We start from the raw sequence: 22,323 nt of genomic DNA on the forward strand, positions 1-22,323 counted from the left end.
CATGACAAGGGAATCCTAAAAAGGGTTGGTGTAAAATCCTGGACTGGATTCATTGTTAAAAATGGAGTGGGAGCTTTGTTTCAAAGTGCCATTTGGAAAACCTGGACTGGTTTGGAATGAAAACCGCTGAGGGAAAGCATTATTATTGAGAAGATTTTAAAGCAGGGGTGGACAAACTTTTCCGTGCAAGGGCCACATTCAGAAATTCACAATTTTAAAGGGCCGCATAGTATATTAAGTAAAATAATTAATATTTAAAATAGCCAAAATAAAAGGTTTTTAAAGAAAAAAAAGCAATTACTTTTTATTAATTAATATTTTAAAGTAGAAACTTTACATGAAACACATTTATTTGAAAAACAAAGTAACTCAGTTTAAAGAAAAAAAAGCAATTAATTTTTATTAATTAATATTTTAAAGTAGAAACTTCACATGAAACACATGTTGTGCTGAGCAATGATCACCCTACTCAAGTCAACGTATCCACCCTGTACCAGTAACCCAACAGGCTCCCCCATTAACCTTAAAATTAAAAAATAAAAATAAAATTTTTTTTTTTTTTATGACTTGATCTTGGTGGGCCGTAGTTTGCCCACCCCTGATTTAAAGCATGTTTTTGAGAGTGTATTTTAGAAACTCTCATGTGGCAATCATCTGGGGGGATTCTGAGGAGAAATCTATAGAAAATTAACTTGGGTTCAGAGCAGAGTGTGTATTGGACCACAGCCAATCAGTGTGCTTAAAAGGGACTTAATGGGAGCATTGTAACCTAAAATGTGCTTTGTAATCTGTATTAATCTTAAAATCTGTGTGTATTTTTTGAAGATAAGGGGCAGTTAAGGAGTATCGCATAATAATCCAACTTTTCATGTTTAATAAATGTATTTTTCTTGTTGTTTTAACTAATTAGTAGTCTTGTGATTCTATTCCTCAACATTTTATAGAAGAAAAAGTAAAGATTACAGTCTTTTGAGCCAGTGTTCCATTCTCGGATCTTTCTGTCCAGCTATAACATCAACTGGGGTTGTAACATAACCTCCAATGAAGCTTATCTCATGTTGCCAATAGCCAGTGTAGGGTGGAATAAGCTGAATTGGCTGAATGAGAAGCAGACTATACGTAGTAGTTAAGTCCAAAGTCAAAATAAAAATTGCGCTCTTTTAATGTAAATCACACCCTTCATTGCTCCCCATCTCAATGTTGTTTATTCCTTGAACTGGAAAATTGGAATAAGCTCTGTAACTGGCTGAGAGGAAACCCATTTCTTCAAGTCTGATGTTCTTAGCTCCCACCCAAGGGTGTGATGTAACAATTCTGCAATTCTGAAACGCAATGTATCAGAGAGCTGATGAATCGTGACCATGTGTCATGGCCATGATTCAAAAAAAAAAAAATTGCTCTAAATTGTTGTGAGCAGTGAGTATCTCAAAATGGAACAATTTAATAAAATAACTGATCGTGTGAAGGAGATATAGGGTCTATCTAATTGTATTGTAGTATTTTCACTTTGTTTCAGCAGTATACAACACTTATATAGCAGTCTGCATAATGGCTAGCTTCTTGCAAACATTGAACCCTCTTTATATTCCCCCCACTTCAAATTCTGAACCCTCCACTTAATTTCCAATAAATTATTCAACTGAATGAGGAAATACTCAGCCACTCGCTGGAACCCAGGTCCTGTCGCACTGAGAGCAATTTAACATCTGCCTCCTTCCATCTCCACCGCAGTCCAGAAGGATCCAGGTGGGATAGCACTTGTTTACGAATTGCAATGCTTCAGCATATCTTGCTTTCCCTGCAGTAAAAGCAGATTCTATTGCTGTCTATGCAGCTGCTTCCGAATACAGGGAGCCATAGGAGGTTTCAGACCTGTGATTTACACAACCCACCTGCCCAGCCTTTCAAAGCTTCTGAGCAGAGAGTGTCTCCCCAGTAGAAAGTCAGAAACATGTCATGGTGCTGTGATAGTTCTCATTCTTACTTCACTGCTACGCTGGTCCTGTTGCTCCCTTTCCACACTATAACCCTGTGCTGTTCTAATCCTTGGTGGCTGTGCCTCCAAGATGCTGAGTTCTAAGTTCTGGAAGTCCCTCTTACGCCTGCCTATTGGTGGTACCAATGACATAGGTAGAAAAAGGGATGAGATCTTGCATCAAGAATTCAGGGAGTTAGGTAGTAGACTGAAAAGCAGGGCCTCTCGCGTTGTAATCTCTGGATTCCTCCCAGTGGTAGAGGCAGGTTGCCTCACATCCTTTAAAAAGTACAGTAAGAAGTCTTACAACACCAGGTTAAAGTCCAACAAGTTTGGTTCAAATCACTAGCTTTCGGAGCACTGCTCCTTCCTCAGGTGAATGGCTCCTTCTTCATTCACCTGATGAAGGAGCTGCGCTCCGAAAGCTAGTGATTTGAAACAAACCTGGTGGACTTTAACCTGGTGCTGTAAGACTTCTTACTGAGCTCACCCCAGTCCAACGCCGGCATCTCCACATCATTTAAAAAAGTACCTGGATGAGCACTTGGCACGTCGTAACATTCAGGGCTTTGGGAAAATGCTGGCAAATGGGATTAGGCAGGCAGGTCAGGTGTTTTTCATGCGGCGGTGCAGACTCGATGGGCCGAAGGGCCTCTTCTGTGCTGTACCATTCTGTGATCTCTCCTCGAAGGCATTTTTAAAAACCTACCTCTGACCAATATCTGGACACCTGCCCTAAATTGCGCCAAATGCTGCTTGGTGTCAAATCTTCCTTGAAAACATCCCTGTGAAGTGTTTTGGAACATTTTATCGTGTTAAAGGCACCATATAAATGCAAGACTTGTTTAATGCCAAAAAAAATGACACCTTTCTACCTACTTTATCTGTGATTGCAGTGAGCTAGAACTGCACAGATGTAGCTGCACTCAGGATGTTGAAGAATGATGTGACTATAGTATATGCATGAAAAGATTTTATTTAATTCTACTAAGATTTCTAAACAACAAAAGGAGCAGCTGTTGAATTAGGCTGGTATAGATTTCAGCAATTTCCTGCTAATCCCCAGAGAAGGGTCCACATCATTAACACACGTCAGAAAATGAGATAACTGGAAACCATATTTCATCCCACTGGAAGGAAGTGGGGATACAAACTACAGTGGCAATTCGTCAACCGGTCAGTAAGCATCCCTCACTGCCTTCACTGCTTCCTTGCATATTGGGTCCAGCTTTCCATCACCTCCTGAAAAATAAAAGCAGATGAAAAAGCAGTGGAAAATTGGACTTTGAACCATTTTTTAAAAAAAATACTGGAGAAACTGTTTTAGATAATCTGGAACAGAAGCAAAATATTGCAGATGCTGGAAATTTGAAATTAAAAACAGCAAATGTCAGAAATACTCAATAGGGCATGCGTCATCTGTGGAGAGAAACAGAGTTAACGTTTCAGGTCAATGATGACATCAATAGCTATCACCTACCAAAACATTACCGCTGTTTTTCTCAAGCGACGTTGCCTCTCCTGTTGATCATCTACTGCAGTTTGATTTATTTTAAATAATATTATTTCTGCTCAAAGTATTAATATATACTTTATATATATTGTTAGGTTTGTGCATTTGAAACAAGGGAAAGTTAATACATTTTATTTGATCCAAAAGTAGGAAAACATGAAAACATTTTATGTTTTGGAAAAGTTGGGTTCAAAGAAGTGCTGAGGACAATGGAATCGAAGATGAAAGGGAAAAAAGTATATTTCAGGACAGATATTGAGTTTATTTTTTTATTGGCTGTTTCAAGAAGGCCTCCTGGAATGGGGTGGGAGGAGATGTGCAGTTTGAATCAGCCAACAAAGTCTTGGGCTACAAAAAAGCAACCTTCTTTCTGAAGGCTTCTTAGATTTCCACAGTGGAAGTGGGTGTGAGAGGTTGTGTGGTATACCTTATTAAAGCGACAGTGGAAGTGGGTGTGAGAGGTTGCGTGGTATACCTTATTAAAGCCACAGTGGAAGTGGGTGTGAGAGGTTGTGTGGTATACCTTATTAAAGCGACAGTGGAAGTGAGTGTGAGAGGTTGCGTGGTATACCTTATTAAAGCGACAGTGGAAGTGGGTGTGAGAGGTTGTGTGGTATACCTTATTAAAGCGACAGTGGAAGTGGGTGTGAGAGGTTGTGTGGTATACCTTATTAAAGCGACAGTGGAAGTGGGTGTGAGAGGTTGTGTGGTATACCTTATTAAAGCGACAGTGGAAGTGGGTGTGAGAGATTGTGTGGTATACCTTATTAAAGCCACAGTGGACGTGAGTGTGAGAGGTTGTGTGGTATACCTTATTAAAGCCACAGTGGAGGTGGGTGTGAGAGGTTGGGCGGTATACCTTATTAAAGCGACAGTGGAAGTGGGTGTGAGAGGTTGCGTGGTATACCTTATTAAAGCGACAGTGGAAGTGGGTGTGAGAGGTTGTGTGGTATACCTTATTAAAGCCACAGTGGAAGTGGGTGTGAGAGATTGTGCGGTATACCTTATTAAAGCGACAGTGGAAGTGGGTGTGAGAGGTTGTGTGGTATACCTTATTAAAGCCACAGTGGAAGTGGGTGTGAGAGATTGTACGGTATACCTTATTAAAGCGACAGTGGAAGTGAGTGTGAGAGATTGTGTGGTATACCTTATTAAAGCGACAGTGGAAGTGAGTGTGAGAGGTTGTGTGGTATACCTTATTAAAGCCACAGTGGAAGTGGGTGTGAGAGGTTGTGTGGTATACCTTATTAAAGCCAGAGTGGAAGTGGGTGTGAGAGGTTGTGCGGTATACCTTATTAAAGCGACAGTGGAAGTGGGTGTGAGAGGTTGCGTGGTATACCTTATTAAAGCGACAGTGGAAGTGGGTGTGAGAGGTTGTGTGGTATACCTTATTAAAGCGACAGTGGAAGTGGGTGTGAGAGGTTGGGCGGTATACCTTATTAAAGCGACAGTGGAAGTGGGTGTGAGAGGTTGTGTGGTATACCTTATTAAAGCGACAGTAGAAGTGGGTGTGAGAGGTTGTGTGGTATACCTTATTAAAGCAACAGTGGAAGTGGGTGTGAGAGGTTGTGTGGTATAGCTTATTAAAGCGACAGTAGAAGTGGGTGTGAGAGGTTGTGTGGTATACCTTATTAAAGCGACAGTGGAAGTGGGTGTGAGAGGTTGCGTGGTATACCTTATTAAAGCGACAGTAGGAGTGGGTGTGAGAGGTTGTGTGGTATACCTTATTAAAGCGACAGTGGAAGTGAGTGTGAGAGGTTGTGTGGTATACCTTATTAAAGCGACAGTGGAAGTGGGTGTGAGAGGTTGTGTGGTATACCTTATTAAAGCCACAGTGGAAGTGGGTGTGAGAGGTTGGGCGGTATACCTTATTAAAGCGACAGTGGAAGTGGGTGTGAGAGGTTGTGTGGTATACCTTATTAAAGCGACAGTGGAAGTGGGTGTGAGAGGTTGCGTGGTATACCTTATTAAAGCGACAGTGGAAGTGGGTGTGAGAGGTTGGGCGGTATACCTTATTAAAGCGACAGTGGAAGTGGGTGTGAGAGGTTGGGCGGTATACCTTATTAAAGCGAGAGTGGAAGTGGGTGTGAGAGGTTGCGTGGTATACCTTATTAAAGCCACAGTGGAAGTGGGTGTGAGAGGTTGCGTGGTATACCTTATTAAAGTGACAGTGGAAGTGGGTGTGAGAGGTTGCGTGGTATACCTTATTAAAGCGACAGTGGAAGTGGGTGTGAGAGGTTGCGTGGTATACCTTATTAAAGCGACAGAAACTTTGGGCTGGAGTCTCTGCCCCTCCGCGCCACATTTCTGCCTCGACCCGCCGGCAGGATTCTCCGTTACGCCGGCCAGTCAATGGGGTTTCCCATTGTGGGGCAGCCCCACGCCGTCAGGAAACTCCTGGGCGCTGGCAAAATGCAGAATCCCACCGGCGGAGAATCCCACCCTTTGTCTTGGGTATTATGACTAGGTTTTTATAGTTCAAGATCTACAAGGGCAAGTTGCCTGGAAGGTATTTACTTGTGGGCCTGAAGTAGGACATCTTTTGCAGGGAATGTTTTGTAAGACTAATTTTAACTATGTAATTGGAATCTTGTGTGCTGAACTTGTCTTTTCTTCTGCTTAATAAACCTTTTACTTTTAATTTTTAAATCCTAAAAGTGTTACTGGACATCTGAAAGCCAAGATCAGTACATTTTCTTCTGTATATTATGTATGTATTTTTCCAGTTGTATGAATACTGCAGGTAAGTATGTATTTGCATAAATTTATAGGAATATGGGAACAGGAGTAGGCCATTCAGCCCCTCGAGCCTGTCCTGCCATTTAATGAGATCATGGCTGATCTGTGGGCTAACTCCATATACCTGCCTTTGACCCATATCCCTTAATATCTTTGCTTAACAAAAATCTATCTCTAAATTTAATAATTGTTCGAGCTTCAACTGCTGTTTGTGGGAGAGAGTTCCAAACCTCTTCCACCCTTTGAGTGAAGACAATCTTCCAAACATTTCTCCTGAACGGTCTAATGCTAGTTTTTAAACTATGATGGTATCTAATTTAGATGGTATCTAATATTCAAATTAGCAAATAGGAGGGTGATTGTTCTTAACTGATCCACTTGGCTGCATAACTGAACTGTCAGAGGTGTATACCTTCCATTTCTTCCTTTTCCCCCTATTAAACCTCCCCTCCACAGGATTACCACAGACAACCCAGTGAAACCAATGTCCACAGGCCCTTTCTGAAAGAGTGATATGGTTAGAAAGCATTATTTCATGCCTTTCCTTGGATTGCCACCTTGTCGGGGTGGAGGGGCTTGAACATTCCATTGATCCCAAGAGCAATGCCGTCGGGAGTCTTAAACCCCTGACAGGGTCACCCATGATTGTACGGTCGGAGGTGAGGAACCAGCCAAAGCGTAATCCAAAACAAGTCTTCAACAGCGGATCTGCCAGAAGATACACATATGGTAGCAACGGCTGGAATGGCGGATGAAGGCTGTAGCAGTCGGGAGATCTCCAGTCATCGAGGTTCCCTTGCCATTGGAACTGGCCCTACCCTCTGTCATGGACTGTGTGACTGCTGATGAGTGACTGCAAAGCCACATTAAAAGACGTCCCGCACCAGGTATCTACCTAGAGGAAACCAGCACAACCCCCCACACAGACAAGCCTTGCGGCCATCAGTGAGAGGTGAAGGGTTCAGGACTACGAGATCTGGAAGTTCTAGCTTCGGACCGGCACACAGGCGATGGAGCTTGATTCCGTTGTCTCGCTTTTGAAATAGGAACAGGAGATTATTTTGGCAAATTTCTTCACCACTAGGCAGCTCTCTTCAGGATCCGCTCTACTCACCCTGCGTGGGGAAAGGGCGAGAAAAGGTGCCCTAAAATTAGTCAGTTCTGTCTCCAACCTGGCTGGAAAACCCCATCGAGCAGGCCCATCAACACGCGATCAGAAAATCAAAGTTAAACTCAATTTCGGAATCTGAAATGTACAAACCCTTATGGATATTGAGCAAAACAATGGACCAGAATGGGGAACTGCTCTTGTTTCCTGCGAACTCGAAACTTCAGTATTGACGTTGCTGCCCTGCAAGAGACCCGAAGAGTAGGCGAAGGACAGCTGAGGGAAGATGGTGGTGGTTACACCTTCCTCTGGAGAAGAAAACCTGAGAATCAGTCTGGGATGTATGGAATTGGATTCACTATCAAGAACAGACTTGTCCACCCACTCTCAGAGCTCCCTGTCGGCATCAACGAGCGCCTCATGACACTCCCTCTACAGCATGCCAGGAACCATTAGCCAATGGTCATGCGTGCCTACGCCCCAACCCGTGATGCCAATGATGAGACCAAAGGAGGCTTCTACTCCACCCTGGACACCATACTCTTCAGCATTCCGAGGGACAATAAGATCATCCTCCTTGGGATTTTCAACGCCAAGGTTGGAAAGGACTCCCAAATCCGGAAAGGAAAGAGTTGGGAATTGCAACTCCAATGGGATTCTCCTGCTCACCAAATGCACGGACACCAGCTTGTCATCACTGATGCACTGTTCCGCCAAAAAGACAAGTTCCTGGAGAGATCCGCGATCAAAGCACTGGCACATGATCGGCTTTGGGTGCGATTCTACCACCACATTGTGTCCGGTGCGGAGCGAGGCTCAATGGGTGAATTGCAAGAGAGACCTAAATCAGGCTTTGTGGCGGGTGCCGAGTCGGAGTTATCCGGATAATCATGCACGGTTCTTAGCACTGCGCGATGGTCAGATCTACTCCTGACTTTACACGCACTATGCATAATAATATACCTGATGTGTTCCTAATAATTTGGGCCTTTACACAAGTTCCCTGGTTTCATTTAGGAGCTGAAAGATATGGGCCGCGATCAACCGGCCTTGACGCACCCGACTCGCAAGAGGCCAATAACAAGAATTAACGGCCTCGTCATGACTCATGAGATCTTGCGAGGCGTCGTAATCTGGATCGTGCCCACAGTGGGCGGGATCCTGATTTGCATATTCAAGTATTCAGTTAGGCTCACTTGAATATGCTTGCGCTAGAGTTACCCAAGCCTTGGGATCTAAGGCCCACACCTTAGAGGCCTCGTGTGAGTGCCGCTTAGCGCTGCTCTCCCTGGTAATTGGGGGCCACTGAGTGTTCGGGCTATGGGCAGGGTGGTACCATGGCACACCAATGCCATTTGAGTACCATGGCATTGCCAGCCTGGCACCCTGGCATTGCCACCCAGGTGCCATGCTGGCAATGCCAGAGTGCCCAGCAGGTGGCACTGCAAGGCTGGCACCCCAATCTCTTCCTGCACTGTTGAGTGCAGCTCGTTAGTACAGGAAATGGAACTAAGTGCGGCCTCGGTGAAGCGTTCCTTGCCGAGGCCCGGAAATGAAGCAGAATCCCATTTAATAGTGGGGTCATTCTCGGCCCTGCAATCATCGGGAAACATCCGGTTAAATGTGCCCAGCACGGTACTCTCATGTCCTTTTCAATCGTGCTCATGCTGCCTGAACTACACTCTATAGAATTTAATGCCCTTCCCTGTGGTGTGTATTGTGGCAGTGGGGGATGCACGATTCTGTCTGATGAGATGGTGGCCTGAAATGTACAAACAGCGTTATCCCCAATTAAACCTGGGACAGGAAGTTGGTGGACGGCCTTCCCACTCCAATTCAGGCCCTTCAGTGGGAAACGAATGCCCACTGAAGGACCTCACCCTGTTGCTGCTGGTATAAACAGTGCGGGGCTGTTTGTGAACTCCAGAGTGGGTGGGGGAGTGGGTACCCCTCTTTCAAAGGAAGTGTGGTGCCCACTCCCCCTGATCAAGGAATCTAGCATCAGAAAGGAATCCATAGAATCCCTACAGTGCAGAAGGAGGCCATTCGGCCCTTCATGTCAGCACCGACCTTCCGAAAGAGCACCCTACCTAGGCCCACTCCCTCACTCTATCCCTGTAACCCCGTGCATTAATCATGGCCAATCCACCTCACCGGCACATCTTTGAACACCAAGGAGCAATTTAGCATGGCCAATTTAGCATGGCCAATCCACCCAAACTTAGGGGGCCCAATAAGAGCCATGCCTCAACTTGTTTCCACCCCTCTGCTCCCCCCCCCCCCCCCCCACCCCCCGCAAACCCCATCAATCTCTCATGGCCTGGGATCCAATGATGATATCACAACTTGATCGGATGTCATCCCAGCAGTAGCCACTGCCTCCCAATGGCACTGCCATTCAATTGAGCTGCTGGCCTCTGATTGTCTGGATGCTCTCAGTGGGTGAGACTTTGGCCCCTAAGCTCCTTGATGCTGAGGAAGTCCCGACACTGTCCAGTTAGGCACCTGATTGGCACTTAGCAAGGCAGTCTGTCCTGAAAAGAGGTATTGCTGTTAACTGTTAGATTTATGGTTTTCCTCTGGAAGGCAGCCTGATAGAATCTCCCACAGAGTGTGGGGCCGTCCATACCCTGGCCACATTATCAGCCCACCCAGTTACTTTGCTGTTCGCCTTGTGTTCTCACTCCACGTTAATTCTTCCAATATTCTTGTCCTAAGCACTGAGAGCCTTCAGTGTTATTAAGGGACTGCATCTGGCTGTGCACAGGGAGGGGGCGGGAATGAAGCACAGATTGTTGAAATGACAATCACAGAGGGGTAATGACTGTCTTTGCTGGTATCGATTCATCTCAAATCATCAGGAATCAATAATTGCGTCAGACAGGTCCCATGATTAAATCCTCAGGACTCAATTTCAATACAGGCAACTAGAGCTGAAATGCTGTTGAAGCTCTTGGTGTTTCCCGAGGAGTCAGTCAGTGAGGCTCACATACAGCTGACGGCACAGATTCGCTCTCAAACGCTGGGTTTGTCGGAATGAAATGAAAATCGCTTATTGTCACAAGTAGGCTTCAAATGAAGTTACTGTGAAAAGCCCCTAGTTGCCACATTCTGGCGCCTGTTCGGGGAGGCCAGTACGGAAATTGAACCCCCCGCTGCTGGCCTGCCCTGGTCTGCTTTAAAAGCCAGCGATTCAGCCCAGTGTGCCAAAATGAAGCTGGTATCTGGAAGGTGATGCTCTCCTTCGTGGTGGCTGCCTTCATCTTGTACAGCTGCTGCTGGCAACTGCCTGCCCAGCTCCTGAGTGTGCCTCCTCCTGGACTAACCTTAACCCCTGGGCCACAAACTGTTGGTCAATCTGACTGACCGGCTGTCTCCCAAACACCCATTACTCCCGCAACCAGTAAGCAGCCTGGGTCTGATTGGCTAATTTTGCCTTGGCCCTGCTGCTGGTCTCCGTAAGAATCCCTGGGCCTCAATGTTTAATGTCCATAAACACTGTCCAAGTCCCACGCAGGGGCCTGAATTTTGTCTCTTGGCGTACGTGACAGACTGGCAGATCCGGACAGAGATGTAAGCACCCCACCCGACGATGACAGCAATTACTCTCTGGCTGGCTAATTAGCAGCTGGCCAGGGTAATCACTTAATGAGGGGAGCCACTGCTTTTGGGGGTGGCAGAGGGGGAGGGGCTGGAACAAGGGTCGGCTGCTCCATGAAGCCACCTGTGGGCAGGGGGTTTGAAGGACACCCGGAAGGACGGTGGCAAGGCCGAGGGAACAGATTTGGGACTTGGTGGAGGGCCGGGCGCTCTTCAGAGGCAGGAAATCTCTGCTATCCTGCAGCAGGGACAGGCCAACGTGCGAAGGGATTTGGGCGGCGCGGCGACCAGAGGACAAAGCCAAGCAAGTGGCGATGCGCACAAACAGCCCCTCGTCTCTCGGCCGACTGCTTACGGAGCATTCTGTAGGCAGTCAGTGAAGGACAGGGGATGACAAGAGGAAACCTCAACATCTCACCCAGGAAGCCCAGACAGAGGGGGCGGCGATACTGAGCAGCCATAGGATCGTGTGGCGGGCTTGGCTGTAGTGTCAGAAGAGGGAGAATGATCTCCTCCGCCCTGCAAGGGTGAGTGAGGAAGTCCCTTTACATCTGAATGAATGTATCTGTGTGGACGTGCATTTGGTGGGATTGGAAGGTGCTACACGATGAGCTCCAGATGCAGAGGAGGCTTGTGCCAACAAGGCTGTTCACGACTAGAAAGGATGGCAGGTACGCCTAGAAGGAAGAAGTCCTGCAATGTGTTGGGCACATGGACCAGTGATGCAGGAGAGGAGCTTGGAAACTTCTGCCATAGAGAAAAAGGGACTTGTGAAGGTGCTGCTGTCTTCGCAGGTGAAGAGGAAGGAGAGTGACTGGAACATAGCCAAACAGATGGTTGAGTTGACATGCGAGCAGCATACGAGATCTGCTGGTTAAGGAGAGGCCGGAATTTTTGAGGGGGATAAGGGTAGACTTTTGATGGGGGAAGGGGGGACAGCTTTAGAAATAGAGGGATCGGGGTAAGGAACACAGGGTTATGTTCCTCTGTGTTCCTCCATTGTTGGAATCATGCCCATGTGCAGAATTTAGCAGCAGTCACTTCCTCCTTAATGCTCGTGTACATTCATTGCTGTTTTTCATCCATAAGGTGGATCATCGTCCAGAGCAATAGAGGATCTGGACAGTTCACCAATAACATTGGAGAAGGAGAGTCCTTCAGGTGTTGCAGTGTCGCACTGTCGCTCTGCCCCTCGCACCACGTTAGACACTGGCAACTCGGTGAGGTGGAGCCTGTTGGCACAAATACGCATATTGGGGGAAGTATGTCCATTCACCTGAGCAGCTGTCAGAGACAGAGGGTGCCCATTCCCTGTCAATCGGAGGAGTGGAGACCAAGAAGGTGCTGAGGCACAGGAAGATATCGAGCCACTGGAGCCGTCCACCGGGTGGAAGGTGCCGGATGTCCAGCGGGAGTTACGTGGAAATCTGGCAAAGTTTCCGGAGGATTTGCACTCCCTGGGTCAGTACAATGGAGGAGCACATATAGGGAAAAAGCACTGCAATCACCCTCTCCTCTGAACGCACGGCGTTCTTCATTGAGAGATTGGAGGTTCTCACTCCCCTGCCTGGCGTTGAAAGGGCGGGGCTGGAAAATGCAATAAGCCATTCAAAAGTCCATTGACTTCGGGCGGACTGGAAAATCCCACCTGTGGGAGGGACCATAAAATTCCACCAAAGTGACCTCACTTCAAAAACAAAATGCTGCATTGGCTGTAAGGTGCTTTGAGACACTTGGTGCAGGTGAAAGGTATCATATAAATGCTGGCCACTTGGAAAAACATCATTGTGATACCCTGATGTGTCCCTGATATACTCTGTAATATAGTTGTCAATGTTCCACATTATTCAGGGATTTTTACTCTTCCACGTTTACAATGCAGGATTCCACTTAACCTGAATTGAACCCAGACTCAGTGAACATATGGCGAGGAGTAAGATTGTGATGTCCGGAGCATTAGTTACTCATTTTTCTGTAGCCAGTTCTGCTGCATTCAAATATGATTGGTTTAGAATATAGTGCAACTTTGGAACAATTAATTTGGCAGCACTCTGGAACGCTGCATCCTAAAAAGAGGCCAGCAATTTCTTTCCAGATGGAAAATGGGGAAAACGCCTGAACCATGAAGAAGGATGAGAGAAAGTGTCAAATTTCACGTAGATGTTCAAACAATGGGAGGCATAATGGTATTTTCATTGGGCTAGTATTCCAAAGACACAGGGCAATGCTCTGGGGGGCCGGGTTCGAATCCCACCAGGGTAGCTAATGGAATTTGAATTCAATAAAAATTTGGAATTAAAAGTCTAATGATGACCATGAAATGATTGGGCGGCAAGGTGACACAGTGGTTAACACTGCTGCCTCACAGCACCAGGGACCCGGGTTCAATTCCGCCCTCAGGTAACTGTGTGTGGAGTTTGCACTTTCTCCACGTGTTTGAATGCGTTTCCTCCGGGTGCTCCGGTTTCCTCCCACAGTCCAAAGATGTGCAGGTTAGGTGGATTGGCCATGCTAAATTGACCCTTAGTGTTCAAGAATGTGTAGGTTAGGTGGGGTTACAGGGCTAGGGCAGGGGAGTCTGCCTAGGCGGGCTGCTCTTTCAGAGGGTTGGTGCACACTCGATGGGCGGAATGGCCTCCTTCTGAACTGCAGGGATTCTATGAAATCTATATCTAAGTTTGCGTGTTGGTAAACTGGCACAGAAAATATTTCTTCGTACAAGCAGCGTATATTCCAACGGTCAATAACAGTAATGAAACTGGAATGTGAACATCAGGTTGATTTACACAAGCTGTCATGAGGAGGTGCCAGGGTAGGTATATCAGGCTCGTGACTTTAAACATATCGTCATTTAAATTATCTCATAACAGAAAGGTGAGCATTTTGGATTGGTTTGGTCACATTCTCAAAGTTGTTTGGTCAAACAGCCTCTATAAACACAGCAGGAGAATTGCAGCATCAAATTAAAATCAATGGGCTCATATTCAAAGGACAGCAGTGATCAGAAGGAGCCACTTAAAACTTTGGTTCAATTATAATAATGAGGTATTGAAGCGGTAAGACACTTCAACATCCCTCTGACCTTAGCGTTTTCACTCGCGTACCCAGTGCTTGATTGATGAAGGAAAGGCACTTTGGGATTAAACTGAAATCTGATTTGGCTTAAAAGGATGCAAGTTTGTGCTATTAATTACAACACTCCTGCAAAGACACCGCCTGTTAAAGAAATATACAATATTTTTTTGAGCTCCATTTTTCACACATTCAATTGCAGGACAATAGCTGTAATATATGGAGGAACGCAGGCAAAAGTACTTTTTAAGTGCACCGTGTTACATACTGCACTCCAGCAATATTTCACAAATTAAAAAAATCTTAAGTACATGTCCAACAGTCAAGCATCGGAGCCGAAATTAAAACAATCAACAGTGTAATGATATCTAGTATATCATCATTGTGTATATCGTATATCATCTTTGTATATATGAATGATCATATAGAATAGTGTGTGATTATAGCATCCAGCCACTAGATGGAGTAAGAGCACATCTGTTAACCCACATGGTGGTCTACGTGCTCTTGGAGTGAGTTAGGACGCGAGGGTTGGAGACAGTCGTGATTTTCAGTAGTTGTAGCTATTTGATCTAATACTTAGCTTTTTCGGCATACTTAAGAATTCACAATTTATAGCGTAGTATAAATAAATTGACTTTGATTTTGTACAAATTCTGCATGTTCTTTGTAGCAACACTACAACCTTAATAATATTAATTTAAACAAACAAAGAACATCACAAACAGTAGCATCAAAGCCTCATAATTGAAGACAGGAGCCGCTGTGATAAGGTTAAGTTGTAGATACCGATAAGATGCCTCTTCAGACCCAATAGTGACAGGGCTGGAAAAACCACACCATCACATCACAAAGTTCACACTCAAATGTCTAACGATTCCAAATAAATGGTTTTATTCATTGGCCTAGTTGGTATAATTCACCGCTAGTTCACTGAACACAGAATGTTAAGCATGAAACCCCAACCCTAACAGCACTGTGGGTGTACCTACACCACATAGACTGCAGCGGTTCAAGAAAGCGGCTCACCGCAGCCTTCTCAAGGGCAATTAGGAATGGGCAATAAAAATATTGGCCTCGCCAGCGATGCCCACATCCCATTAAATAATTGTTAGTCTAAGTTTCCCATAATGTTATGTATAAAATAAATTTGATAATTGGTTACCAAAATCAAGATCTTTTATGTTACACTTGAAGACGGACTCTCCTTTCACAATAAGCTCCACCGTATTCCAGTCGAGAAATTGTTCCAGAATCCAACGATGACCATTGGCCTCCAGCATAGCTTCAAAAATGAGAGGGGATAAAATGCCATGAAATCTTATTTCTTTCTTTGAGGGTTTGGAGAACATCCATCACACAACCAACAATTACGCTTCAGGCTACCCTTTGTATAAAACAGCAATCAATTGTAATTTTAAAATCTTGATACAAAAATGTAAGAGTGATAAACTGCAATACCCTGACCTGGGCTCAGCCAGGAGTGAATGTTGAGGGAAGAAAGAAAGCAAGCAGAAAAGCCACTAATGTCAGGGAAAAGGTGGAAGAGAAGAAATAATTAATCCTTAATTCGTCCAATTTTTACCCAGCTCCTCCCAGGCTGCCAAAGACAGATGGCGATCAGAACTGAGAACTGTGGTCCGGTCTCACGCCATGCAGGATCATTGATTACTGGGTATTATGTGCTCTTAAACTATGTAACGCTTTCATTTGAGAACTGAATACTTTAATGTGAGCTCCTGCAAGTAATATTAACCAAATTCAATTGGCTTCAATAGAGATTAAAATTTAAACAGTTTTGTACCCAATCCCTTGTGTTTACCAACAGGTGGGCTGGGTTAGAATTACCACCATACGCCCCAAAAAGTCCCAAATATTGAGGAACAGGCTCATCTCTGTCAATCGCCCTCAACTGATCTTTGATGAGTAGCATTCTCCCACACAACCTTTTTAAAACCTGATACACCCAAATATACAGAATTTAAATGTCATTAATTTCAACTGAGTAAAAATGACATCAAATCAAACGTGAGAGAGTAACTTACAAACTATAGACAGGCAAGATATTGATCGATAAAACGAGGTTCTGGAGCACAGAGGCTTTCAGGATTTTAGCGCTGACTTTTCAATTAAAAGCAACAATAAATTAAGCCTCAGTGGCATTGACATTTGGAACTTAATTAATGTCCTCCCCCTGTGTGCGTGGGTTTCCTCCGGGTGCTCCGGTTTCCTCCCACAGTCCAAAGATGTGCGGGTTAGGTGGATTGGCCATGCTAAATTGCCCGTAGTGTCCTAATAAAAAAAAAAAAAAAAGTAAGGTTAATGGTGTGGGGGGTTACGGGTATAGGGTGGATACGTGGGTTGAGTAGGGTGATCATGGCTCGGCACAACATTGAGGGCCGAAGGGCCTGTTCTGTGCTGTACTGTTCTATATAAAAAAATTAGCGGAAGTATTCAGCTAGAAAGCCAAATTGCTCACAGCAAGGTCCTGAGAAAAGCAATGAGATGCGTGCTCAGAGAAGTTGTTGAAATAATGTTGGCTAAGGTATAGATATTGGCCCAGGGGAAACACACGTGGGATCTTTTATACCCACCTGAGAAAGGACACTGGTCCTCAAAGGTGGCATCCACAACAATGGAGCGCACCCAATTTAATGGCCTTGTCACACCCGACTTGGAGTCCCAACAAGGCCGTTTAGTCTCGTGAGATGTTGCCAGGGTGGCAATGCCAGGCTCGAAGAGGCACTGTCAGGGTGCCATACTGGCAGTGCCAAGGTGCCCGGGTGCCATGGTTGCCCGTTCCAGGGATCAGGACCCGGGCTGCCTTGCCCTTAAGCTGTAGGTTGGGGGTGGGTTGGGCTCGAGGACCCTGTAAGAGGTAAGGTGGGTGTACTAGGGAGGTCTGGGAGCCATGGTGGGGTGGCAGAGGGGGGGGGTCAAAAGATCGGGGCGGCATTTCAAAATGAAGCCCCGATCATTTGCTCGTCAAATGAAATGAAAAATGAAAATCGCTTATTGTCACGAGTAGGCTTCAATGAAGTTACTGTGAAAGTGACTTTCGTCAGTGCAGGAAATGACGTAAAGTCTGGTCTCGGTGATGCATTCCTCGAAGATGCAACAAAAAAACGGCAATTAAATAGCGGGGTCTTTCTCGGCACTGTGCCTGAAATGGGATTCTGTTTCTGTCCAGTTCAAGAGCGCCCTCAAGTCTCTGGAGTGGATCAAACCCAGACCCTTCCAACCAAGAAGCAAGAGTGCTTCACCCAAGCCCAAGATTATCACCTCACTCTTAATGTGGTGGTCTCGTGGGAACGGTACAGGACTAACTAACTAGAGATCACCAATTTAAATTGTAAAATTGAATTCAATATATCTGCTGGCAGCAAAGTAACTATAAAAACTGGTTGTTTCTTTGTGGCCTAGTGGTTCAGGGCCTGGGCGAGTTATCCCAGTATTGATCAATTCAAAACATTGATGGCAAAATGTGAAACTATAAATAATAAATATACTCCACAGTGAGAAAAAAATAATCACAGGAGCTTTTGGATCAATTTTGAAATGTTCCGCTGGGGAGAGAATCTACCATCTAGGCATATTTGTCACTCTTAACGTATTCAGAGCAACAATGGATGATTAATTAAGAATTATGTTTCCCGCATCTGAAAAGCAGTCGTTCAAAGATGACAGGGGGGACAATTAATGCGGTGATTTTCACAATGTGATTTGTCACTGTATAATGCACAGCCAGCAAAAATAGTTTGGTTCAAACTTTTTCTGAATTAGGTGTCCCTTTAACTGGCTTCAGGGCTCAAGTGGTACAATGCATCCCCACAGTCCTGGCAGCATCACCATTTGACACAATAGTTCCCCCCCCGGCCCACCACTCCCACCACCCCCCGGCCACGGTGGGTCTCCGGCGCCAGAGGCGATTTCTCACTGGCCACCGGGAGGATCTTCCAGTACTGCCGAAAGCATTTGTGTTACAATCTGGCCACGTTGCCGGGGGAACCGCTGCAATGGTTAGGCGAGGCCGAAAGATTCCACAGGCAGAAAGGGCCCCAAAGCCCTGGGCAATATCTGTCAGCCATGACACCCTCAACAGCGACTTTCAAACTGTACTCTGAGTGAATCCCTGCAAATAATAATTCTTAATTCAGAGAGTGCGTTCCAGATTACACTGACTCATAATTCAGAGAATGGGGGCTGCACAGTGGTGCAGTGGTTAGCACTGCTGCCTCACGGCGCTGAGGACCTGGGTTCGATCCCAGCCCCGAGTCACTGTCCTTGTGGAGTTTGCTCATTCACTCCGAGCCTGCGTGGGTTTCCTCCGGGTGCTCCGGTTTCCTCGCACAGTCCAAAGATGTGCAGGTTGGGTGGATTGGCCATGATGCATTGCCACCTAAGAGTGGGGTTACAGGGCGGGGGATGGGGTCCAGGTAGGGTGGTCTTTCGAAGTGTCTTGATGGGTTGAATGGCGTCTCTCAGCACTGTAGAATTCAACAATTCTATTCTATGAAGGACTCAGTGCTGTAAGAGCGGGCTAACCAAGAGGGAGAGTATAATTTCATTATTCCCCAGCGCTGCAATGGGGGGTTTGGGGGACAACGGGGGGTTTGGGGGGAGCGGGGGAGTTTGGGGGGAGAGGGGGAGTTTGGGGGGGAGAGGGGGAGTTTGGGGGGGAGAGGGGGAGTTTGGGGGGGGAGTGGGGGAGTTTGGGGGGGAGAGGGGGAGTTTGGGGGTGGAGAGAGGGGGAGTTTGGGGGGAGAGAGGGGGAGTTTGGGGGGGAGAGAGGGGGAGTTTGGGGGGGAGAGAGGGGGAGTTTGGGGGGGGAGAGAGGGGGGAGTTTGGGGGGAGAGAGGGGGAGTTCGGGGGGGAGAGGGGGAGTTCGAGGGGGGGAGAGAGGGGGAGTAGGGGTGGGGAGAGGGGAGTTTGTGGGGGGAGAGGGGAGTTTGTGGGGGGAGCGGGGGTGTTTGGGGGAGGAGAGGGAGTTTGGGGGGGGAGAGAGGGAGTTTGGGGGGAGAGGGGAGTTTGGGGGGAGAGGGGGAGGTGGGGGGAGAGGGGGAGTTTGGGGGGAGAGGGGGAGTTTGGGGGAGAGGGGGAGTTTGGGGGGAGAGGGGGAGATTGGGGGAGAGGGGGAGTTTGTGGGTGAGAGAGGGGGAGTTTGGGGGTGGAGAGGGGGAGTTTGGGGGTGGAGAGAGGGGGAATTTGGGGGGGAGAGAGGGGGAGTTTGGGGGGGAGAGGGGGAGTTTGGGGGGGGAGAGGGGGAGTTTGGGGGTGGAGAGAGGGGGAGTTTGGGGGGAGAGAGGGGGAGTTTGGGGGAGAGAGGGGGACTTTGGGGGGTAGAGAGTGGGAGTTTGGTGGGAGAGGGGGAGTTTGTGGGGGAGAGAGGGGGAGTTTGTGGGGGGAGAGAGGGGGAGTTTTGGGGGGGGGAGAGGGGGAGTTTGGGGGGAGAGGGGGGAGATTGGGGGAGAGGGGGAGATTGGGGGAGAGGGGGAGTTTGGGGGTGGAGAGAGGGGGAGTTTGGGGGGGGAGAGGGGGAGTTTTGGGGGGGAGAGGGGGAGTTTGGGGGTGGAGAGAGGGGGAATTGGGGGGGAGAGGAGGGGGGAGTTTGGGGGGAGAGGGGGAGTTTGGGGGGGAGAGGGGAGTTTGGGGTGGACGAGAGGGGGAGTTTGGGGGGAGAGAGGGGGAGTTGGGGGAGAGAGTGGGACTTTGGGGGGTAGAGAGTGGGAGTTTGGTGGGTAGAGGGGGAGTTTGTGGGGAGAGAGGGGGGAGTTTGTGGGGGGAGAGAGGGGGAGTTGGGGGGAAGAGGGGGGTTGGGGGGGAAGAGAGGAGGTTTGGGGGGGGAAGAGGGGGGTTTGGGGGGGGTTTGGGGGAGGGGGGAGTTTGGGAGGGAGAGGGGGGTTAGGGAGAGAGGGGGAGTTTGGGGAGAGAGGGGGAGTTGGGGGGAGAGGGGGAGTTTGGGGGGCGAGGGGAGTTTGGGGGGAGAGGGAGAGTTTGGGGGGGAGAGGGGGAGTTTGGGGGGGAGGGGGGGAGTTTGGGGGAGAGGGGGAAGTTTGGGGGGGAGAGGGGGAGTTGTTTGGGGGGAGAGGGGGAGTTTGGGGGGGGAGACGGGGAGTTTGGGGGGGGATGAGAGGTGAGCGGAGTTTTGGGGGGAGAGGGTGTTTGGGGAGAGGGGGAGTTTTGGGGGGAGACGGGCAGTTTTGGGGGGAGAGGGGGAGTTTGGGGGGGAGAGGGGGAGTTTGGGGGGGAGACGGGGAGTTTGGGGGGGAGAGGGGGAGTTTTGGGGGGAGAGGGGTGTTTGGGGAGAGGGGGAGTTTTGGGGGGAGAGGGCAGTTTTGGGGGGAGAGGGGGAGTTTGGGGGTGTTGGGGTGGGAGTCTGGGGGGCAAGGGGTGTTGGGGATTGGGATGGGTTTGGGGTTGGGGGGGAGTTGGGGGGAGAGGGGGAGTTTGGGGGAGAGAGGGGGAGTTTGTTTGGGGGGACAGTTTGGGGGTGTTGGGAGGGAGTTGGGGGGATGGTGGGTGTGGGGTAGAGGGGGGTGGGTTCGGGGTAGGGGGGTGTTGGGGGGATGGTGGGTTGGGGTAGAGGGGGGTGTTGGGGGATGGTGGGTTGGGGTAGAGGGGGGTGTTGGGGGGATGGTGGGTTGGGGTAGAGGGGGGGATGGTGGGTTGGGGTAGAGGGGGGTGTTGGGGGGATGGTGGGTTGGGGTAGAGGGGGGTGTTGGGGTAGAGGGGGGTGTTGGGGGGATGGTGGGTTGGGGTTAGAGGGGGTGTTGGGGTAGAGAGGGGTGTTGGGGGGATGGTGGGTTGGGGTAGAGGGGGGTGTTGGGGGGATGGTGGGTTGGGGTAGAGGGGGGTGTTGGGTGTTGGGGGTTGGGGTAGAGTGGGGTGTTGGGGGGGGGTTGCTGGGTCTGCTCCCTCTTACCCTGCAGCCCCTGCAGCCGGCTGCTCCTGTAATTCACAACCCCGCACGATTCATAGGGACCATAGCGAATGGTCACCAAGGCGGCCTGCGGCATCCAGACCCCCGGAGCCGGCACTGCCCCCACCCCCGCTCCGAGCTCCGGTCCTGTGGACAGCCCGCCCGGTGCCACCACAACACCGACTGGTTGCCAAGGAAGTGAAATCACCGGGATCGAGAAAAAGTCGCGAAACTTCCGCTCGTCAGTCTGACCCCCTACCCCCCCCCCCCCCCCCCCCACTCCCCCCCCCCCCCCCACTCCACTGACCCCCCCCACTCCACTGACCCCCCCCCCCCCCCACTCCACTGACCCCCCCCCCCACTCCACTGACCCCCCCCACTCCACTGACCCCCCCCCCCCCACTCCACTGACCCCCCCCCCCCACTCCACTGACCCCCCCACTCCACTCCACTGACCCCCCCACTCCACTGACCCCCCCACCCACTCCACTGACCCCTCCCACTCTGCTGCTCCCCTCACTCCACTGACCACCCCCACTCCACTGACCACCCCCACTCCACTGAACCCCCACTCCACTGACCACCCCCCCTCCACTGACCCCCCCACTCCACTGACCCCCCACTCCACTGACCCCACCCACTCCACTGACCCCCCCTCCCACTCCACTGACCCCCCACTCCACTGACCCCCACTCCACTGACCCCCCCCACTCCGCTGACCCCCCCCACTCCACTAACCCCCCCACTCCACTGACCCCCCCCACTCCACTGAACACCCCTACTACACACCCCCCACTACACTGATCCCCCCACTCCACTGAACCCCCCACTACACTGATCCCCCCACTCCACTGACCCCCCCACCACTACACTGACCCCCCTCACTCCACTGTCCCCTCATCCCTCACTCCAGTTATCCACCCCCTCACTCCAGTTATCCACCCCCTCACTCCAGTGTCCCGCCTCACTCCAGTGTTCCCTTCACCCCCTCACTCCAGTGCCCCCTTCACCCCCTCACTCCAGTGCCCCCTTCACCTCCTCACTCCAGTGTCCCTCCTCACTCCAGTGACCCCCTCACTTCAGTGCCCCCTTCACCCCCTCACTCCAGTGCCCCCTTCACCCCCTCACTCCAGTGCCCTCCCTCACTCCATGTCACCCTCACTCCAGTGGTCCCCATCCCCCCTCACACCAGTGGTCCCCACCCCCCCTCACACCAGTGGTTAGCACTATCACTTCACAGCGCCAGGGAGCTACCGTGCAGCCCCTGATGCCAGTGCAGCTTCTGAACAGCTACAAAGCTCCCCGTCGGGGAATTGAACCTCGGTTTCCTGCGTGACTGGCAGAGATACTAAGCATTATATTAACGAGGAACTGCTAAACCAGTTCCTGAAAGCTTG

The 22,323-nt window shown here is 49.1% G+C and overlaps 1 protein-coding gene across 1 annotated transcript; it reads right to left on the bottom strand.

The window, feature by feature from the left end:
- Positions 1-2,933: 2,933 nt before the first annotated feature.
- On the bottom strand, positions 2,934-21,090 carry c22h10orf53 (chromosome 22 C10orf53 homolog). The gene is made up of 3 exons (XM_038783043.1): positions 20,930-21,090; positions 15,173-15,292; positions 2,934-3,217 (listed from the first exon to the last, which is right to left on the bottom strand). The coding sequence occupies exons 1-3, from the start codon at positions 21,021-21,023 to the stop codon at positions 3,153-3,155; spliced, it is 279 nt and encodes a 92-aa protein (XP_038638971.1). The 5' UTR covers positions 21,024-21,090; the 3' UTR covers positions 2,934-3,152.
- Positions 21,091-22,323: the final 1,233 nt, after the last annotated feature.

Source organism: Scyliorhinus canicula, chromosome 22, assembly GCF_902713615.1.
Source record: "Scyliorhinus canicula chromosome 22, sScyCan1.1, whole genome shotgun sequence".
NCBI classification, from domain to species: domain Eukaryota; kingdom Metazoa; phylum Chordata; class Chondrichthyes; order Carcharhiniformes; family Scyliorhinidae; genus Scyliorhinus; species Scyliorhinus canicula.

Bases quoted from the DNA above. Each gene is read 5' to 3' on its own strand.
- c22h10orf53 (XM_038783043.1), bottom strand. From the start codon at position 21,023: ATGCCGCAGGCCGCCTTGGTGACCATTCGCTATGGTCCCTATGAATCG. The intron at 15,293-20,929 runs GTAAGAGGGAGC...TCATTTTTGAAG, and splicing joins CCGGCTGCAGGGGCTGCAGG to CTATGCTGGAGGCCAATGGT. The intron at 3,218-15,172 runs GTAACCAATTAT...TTTATTTTTCAG, and splicing joins CATAAAAGATCTTGATTTTG to GAGGTGATGGAAAGCTGGAC.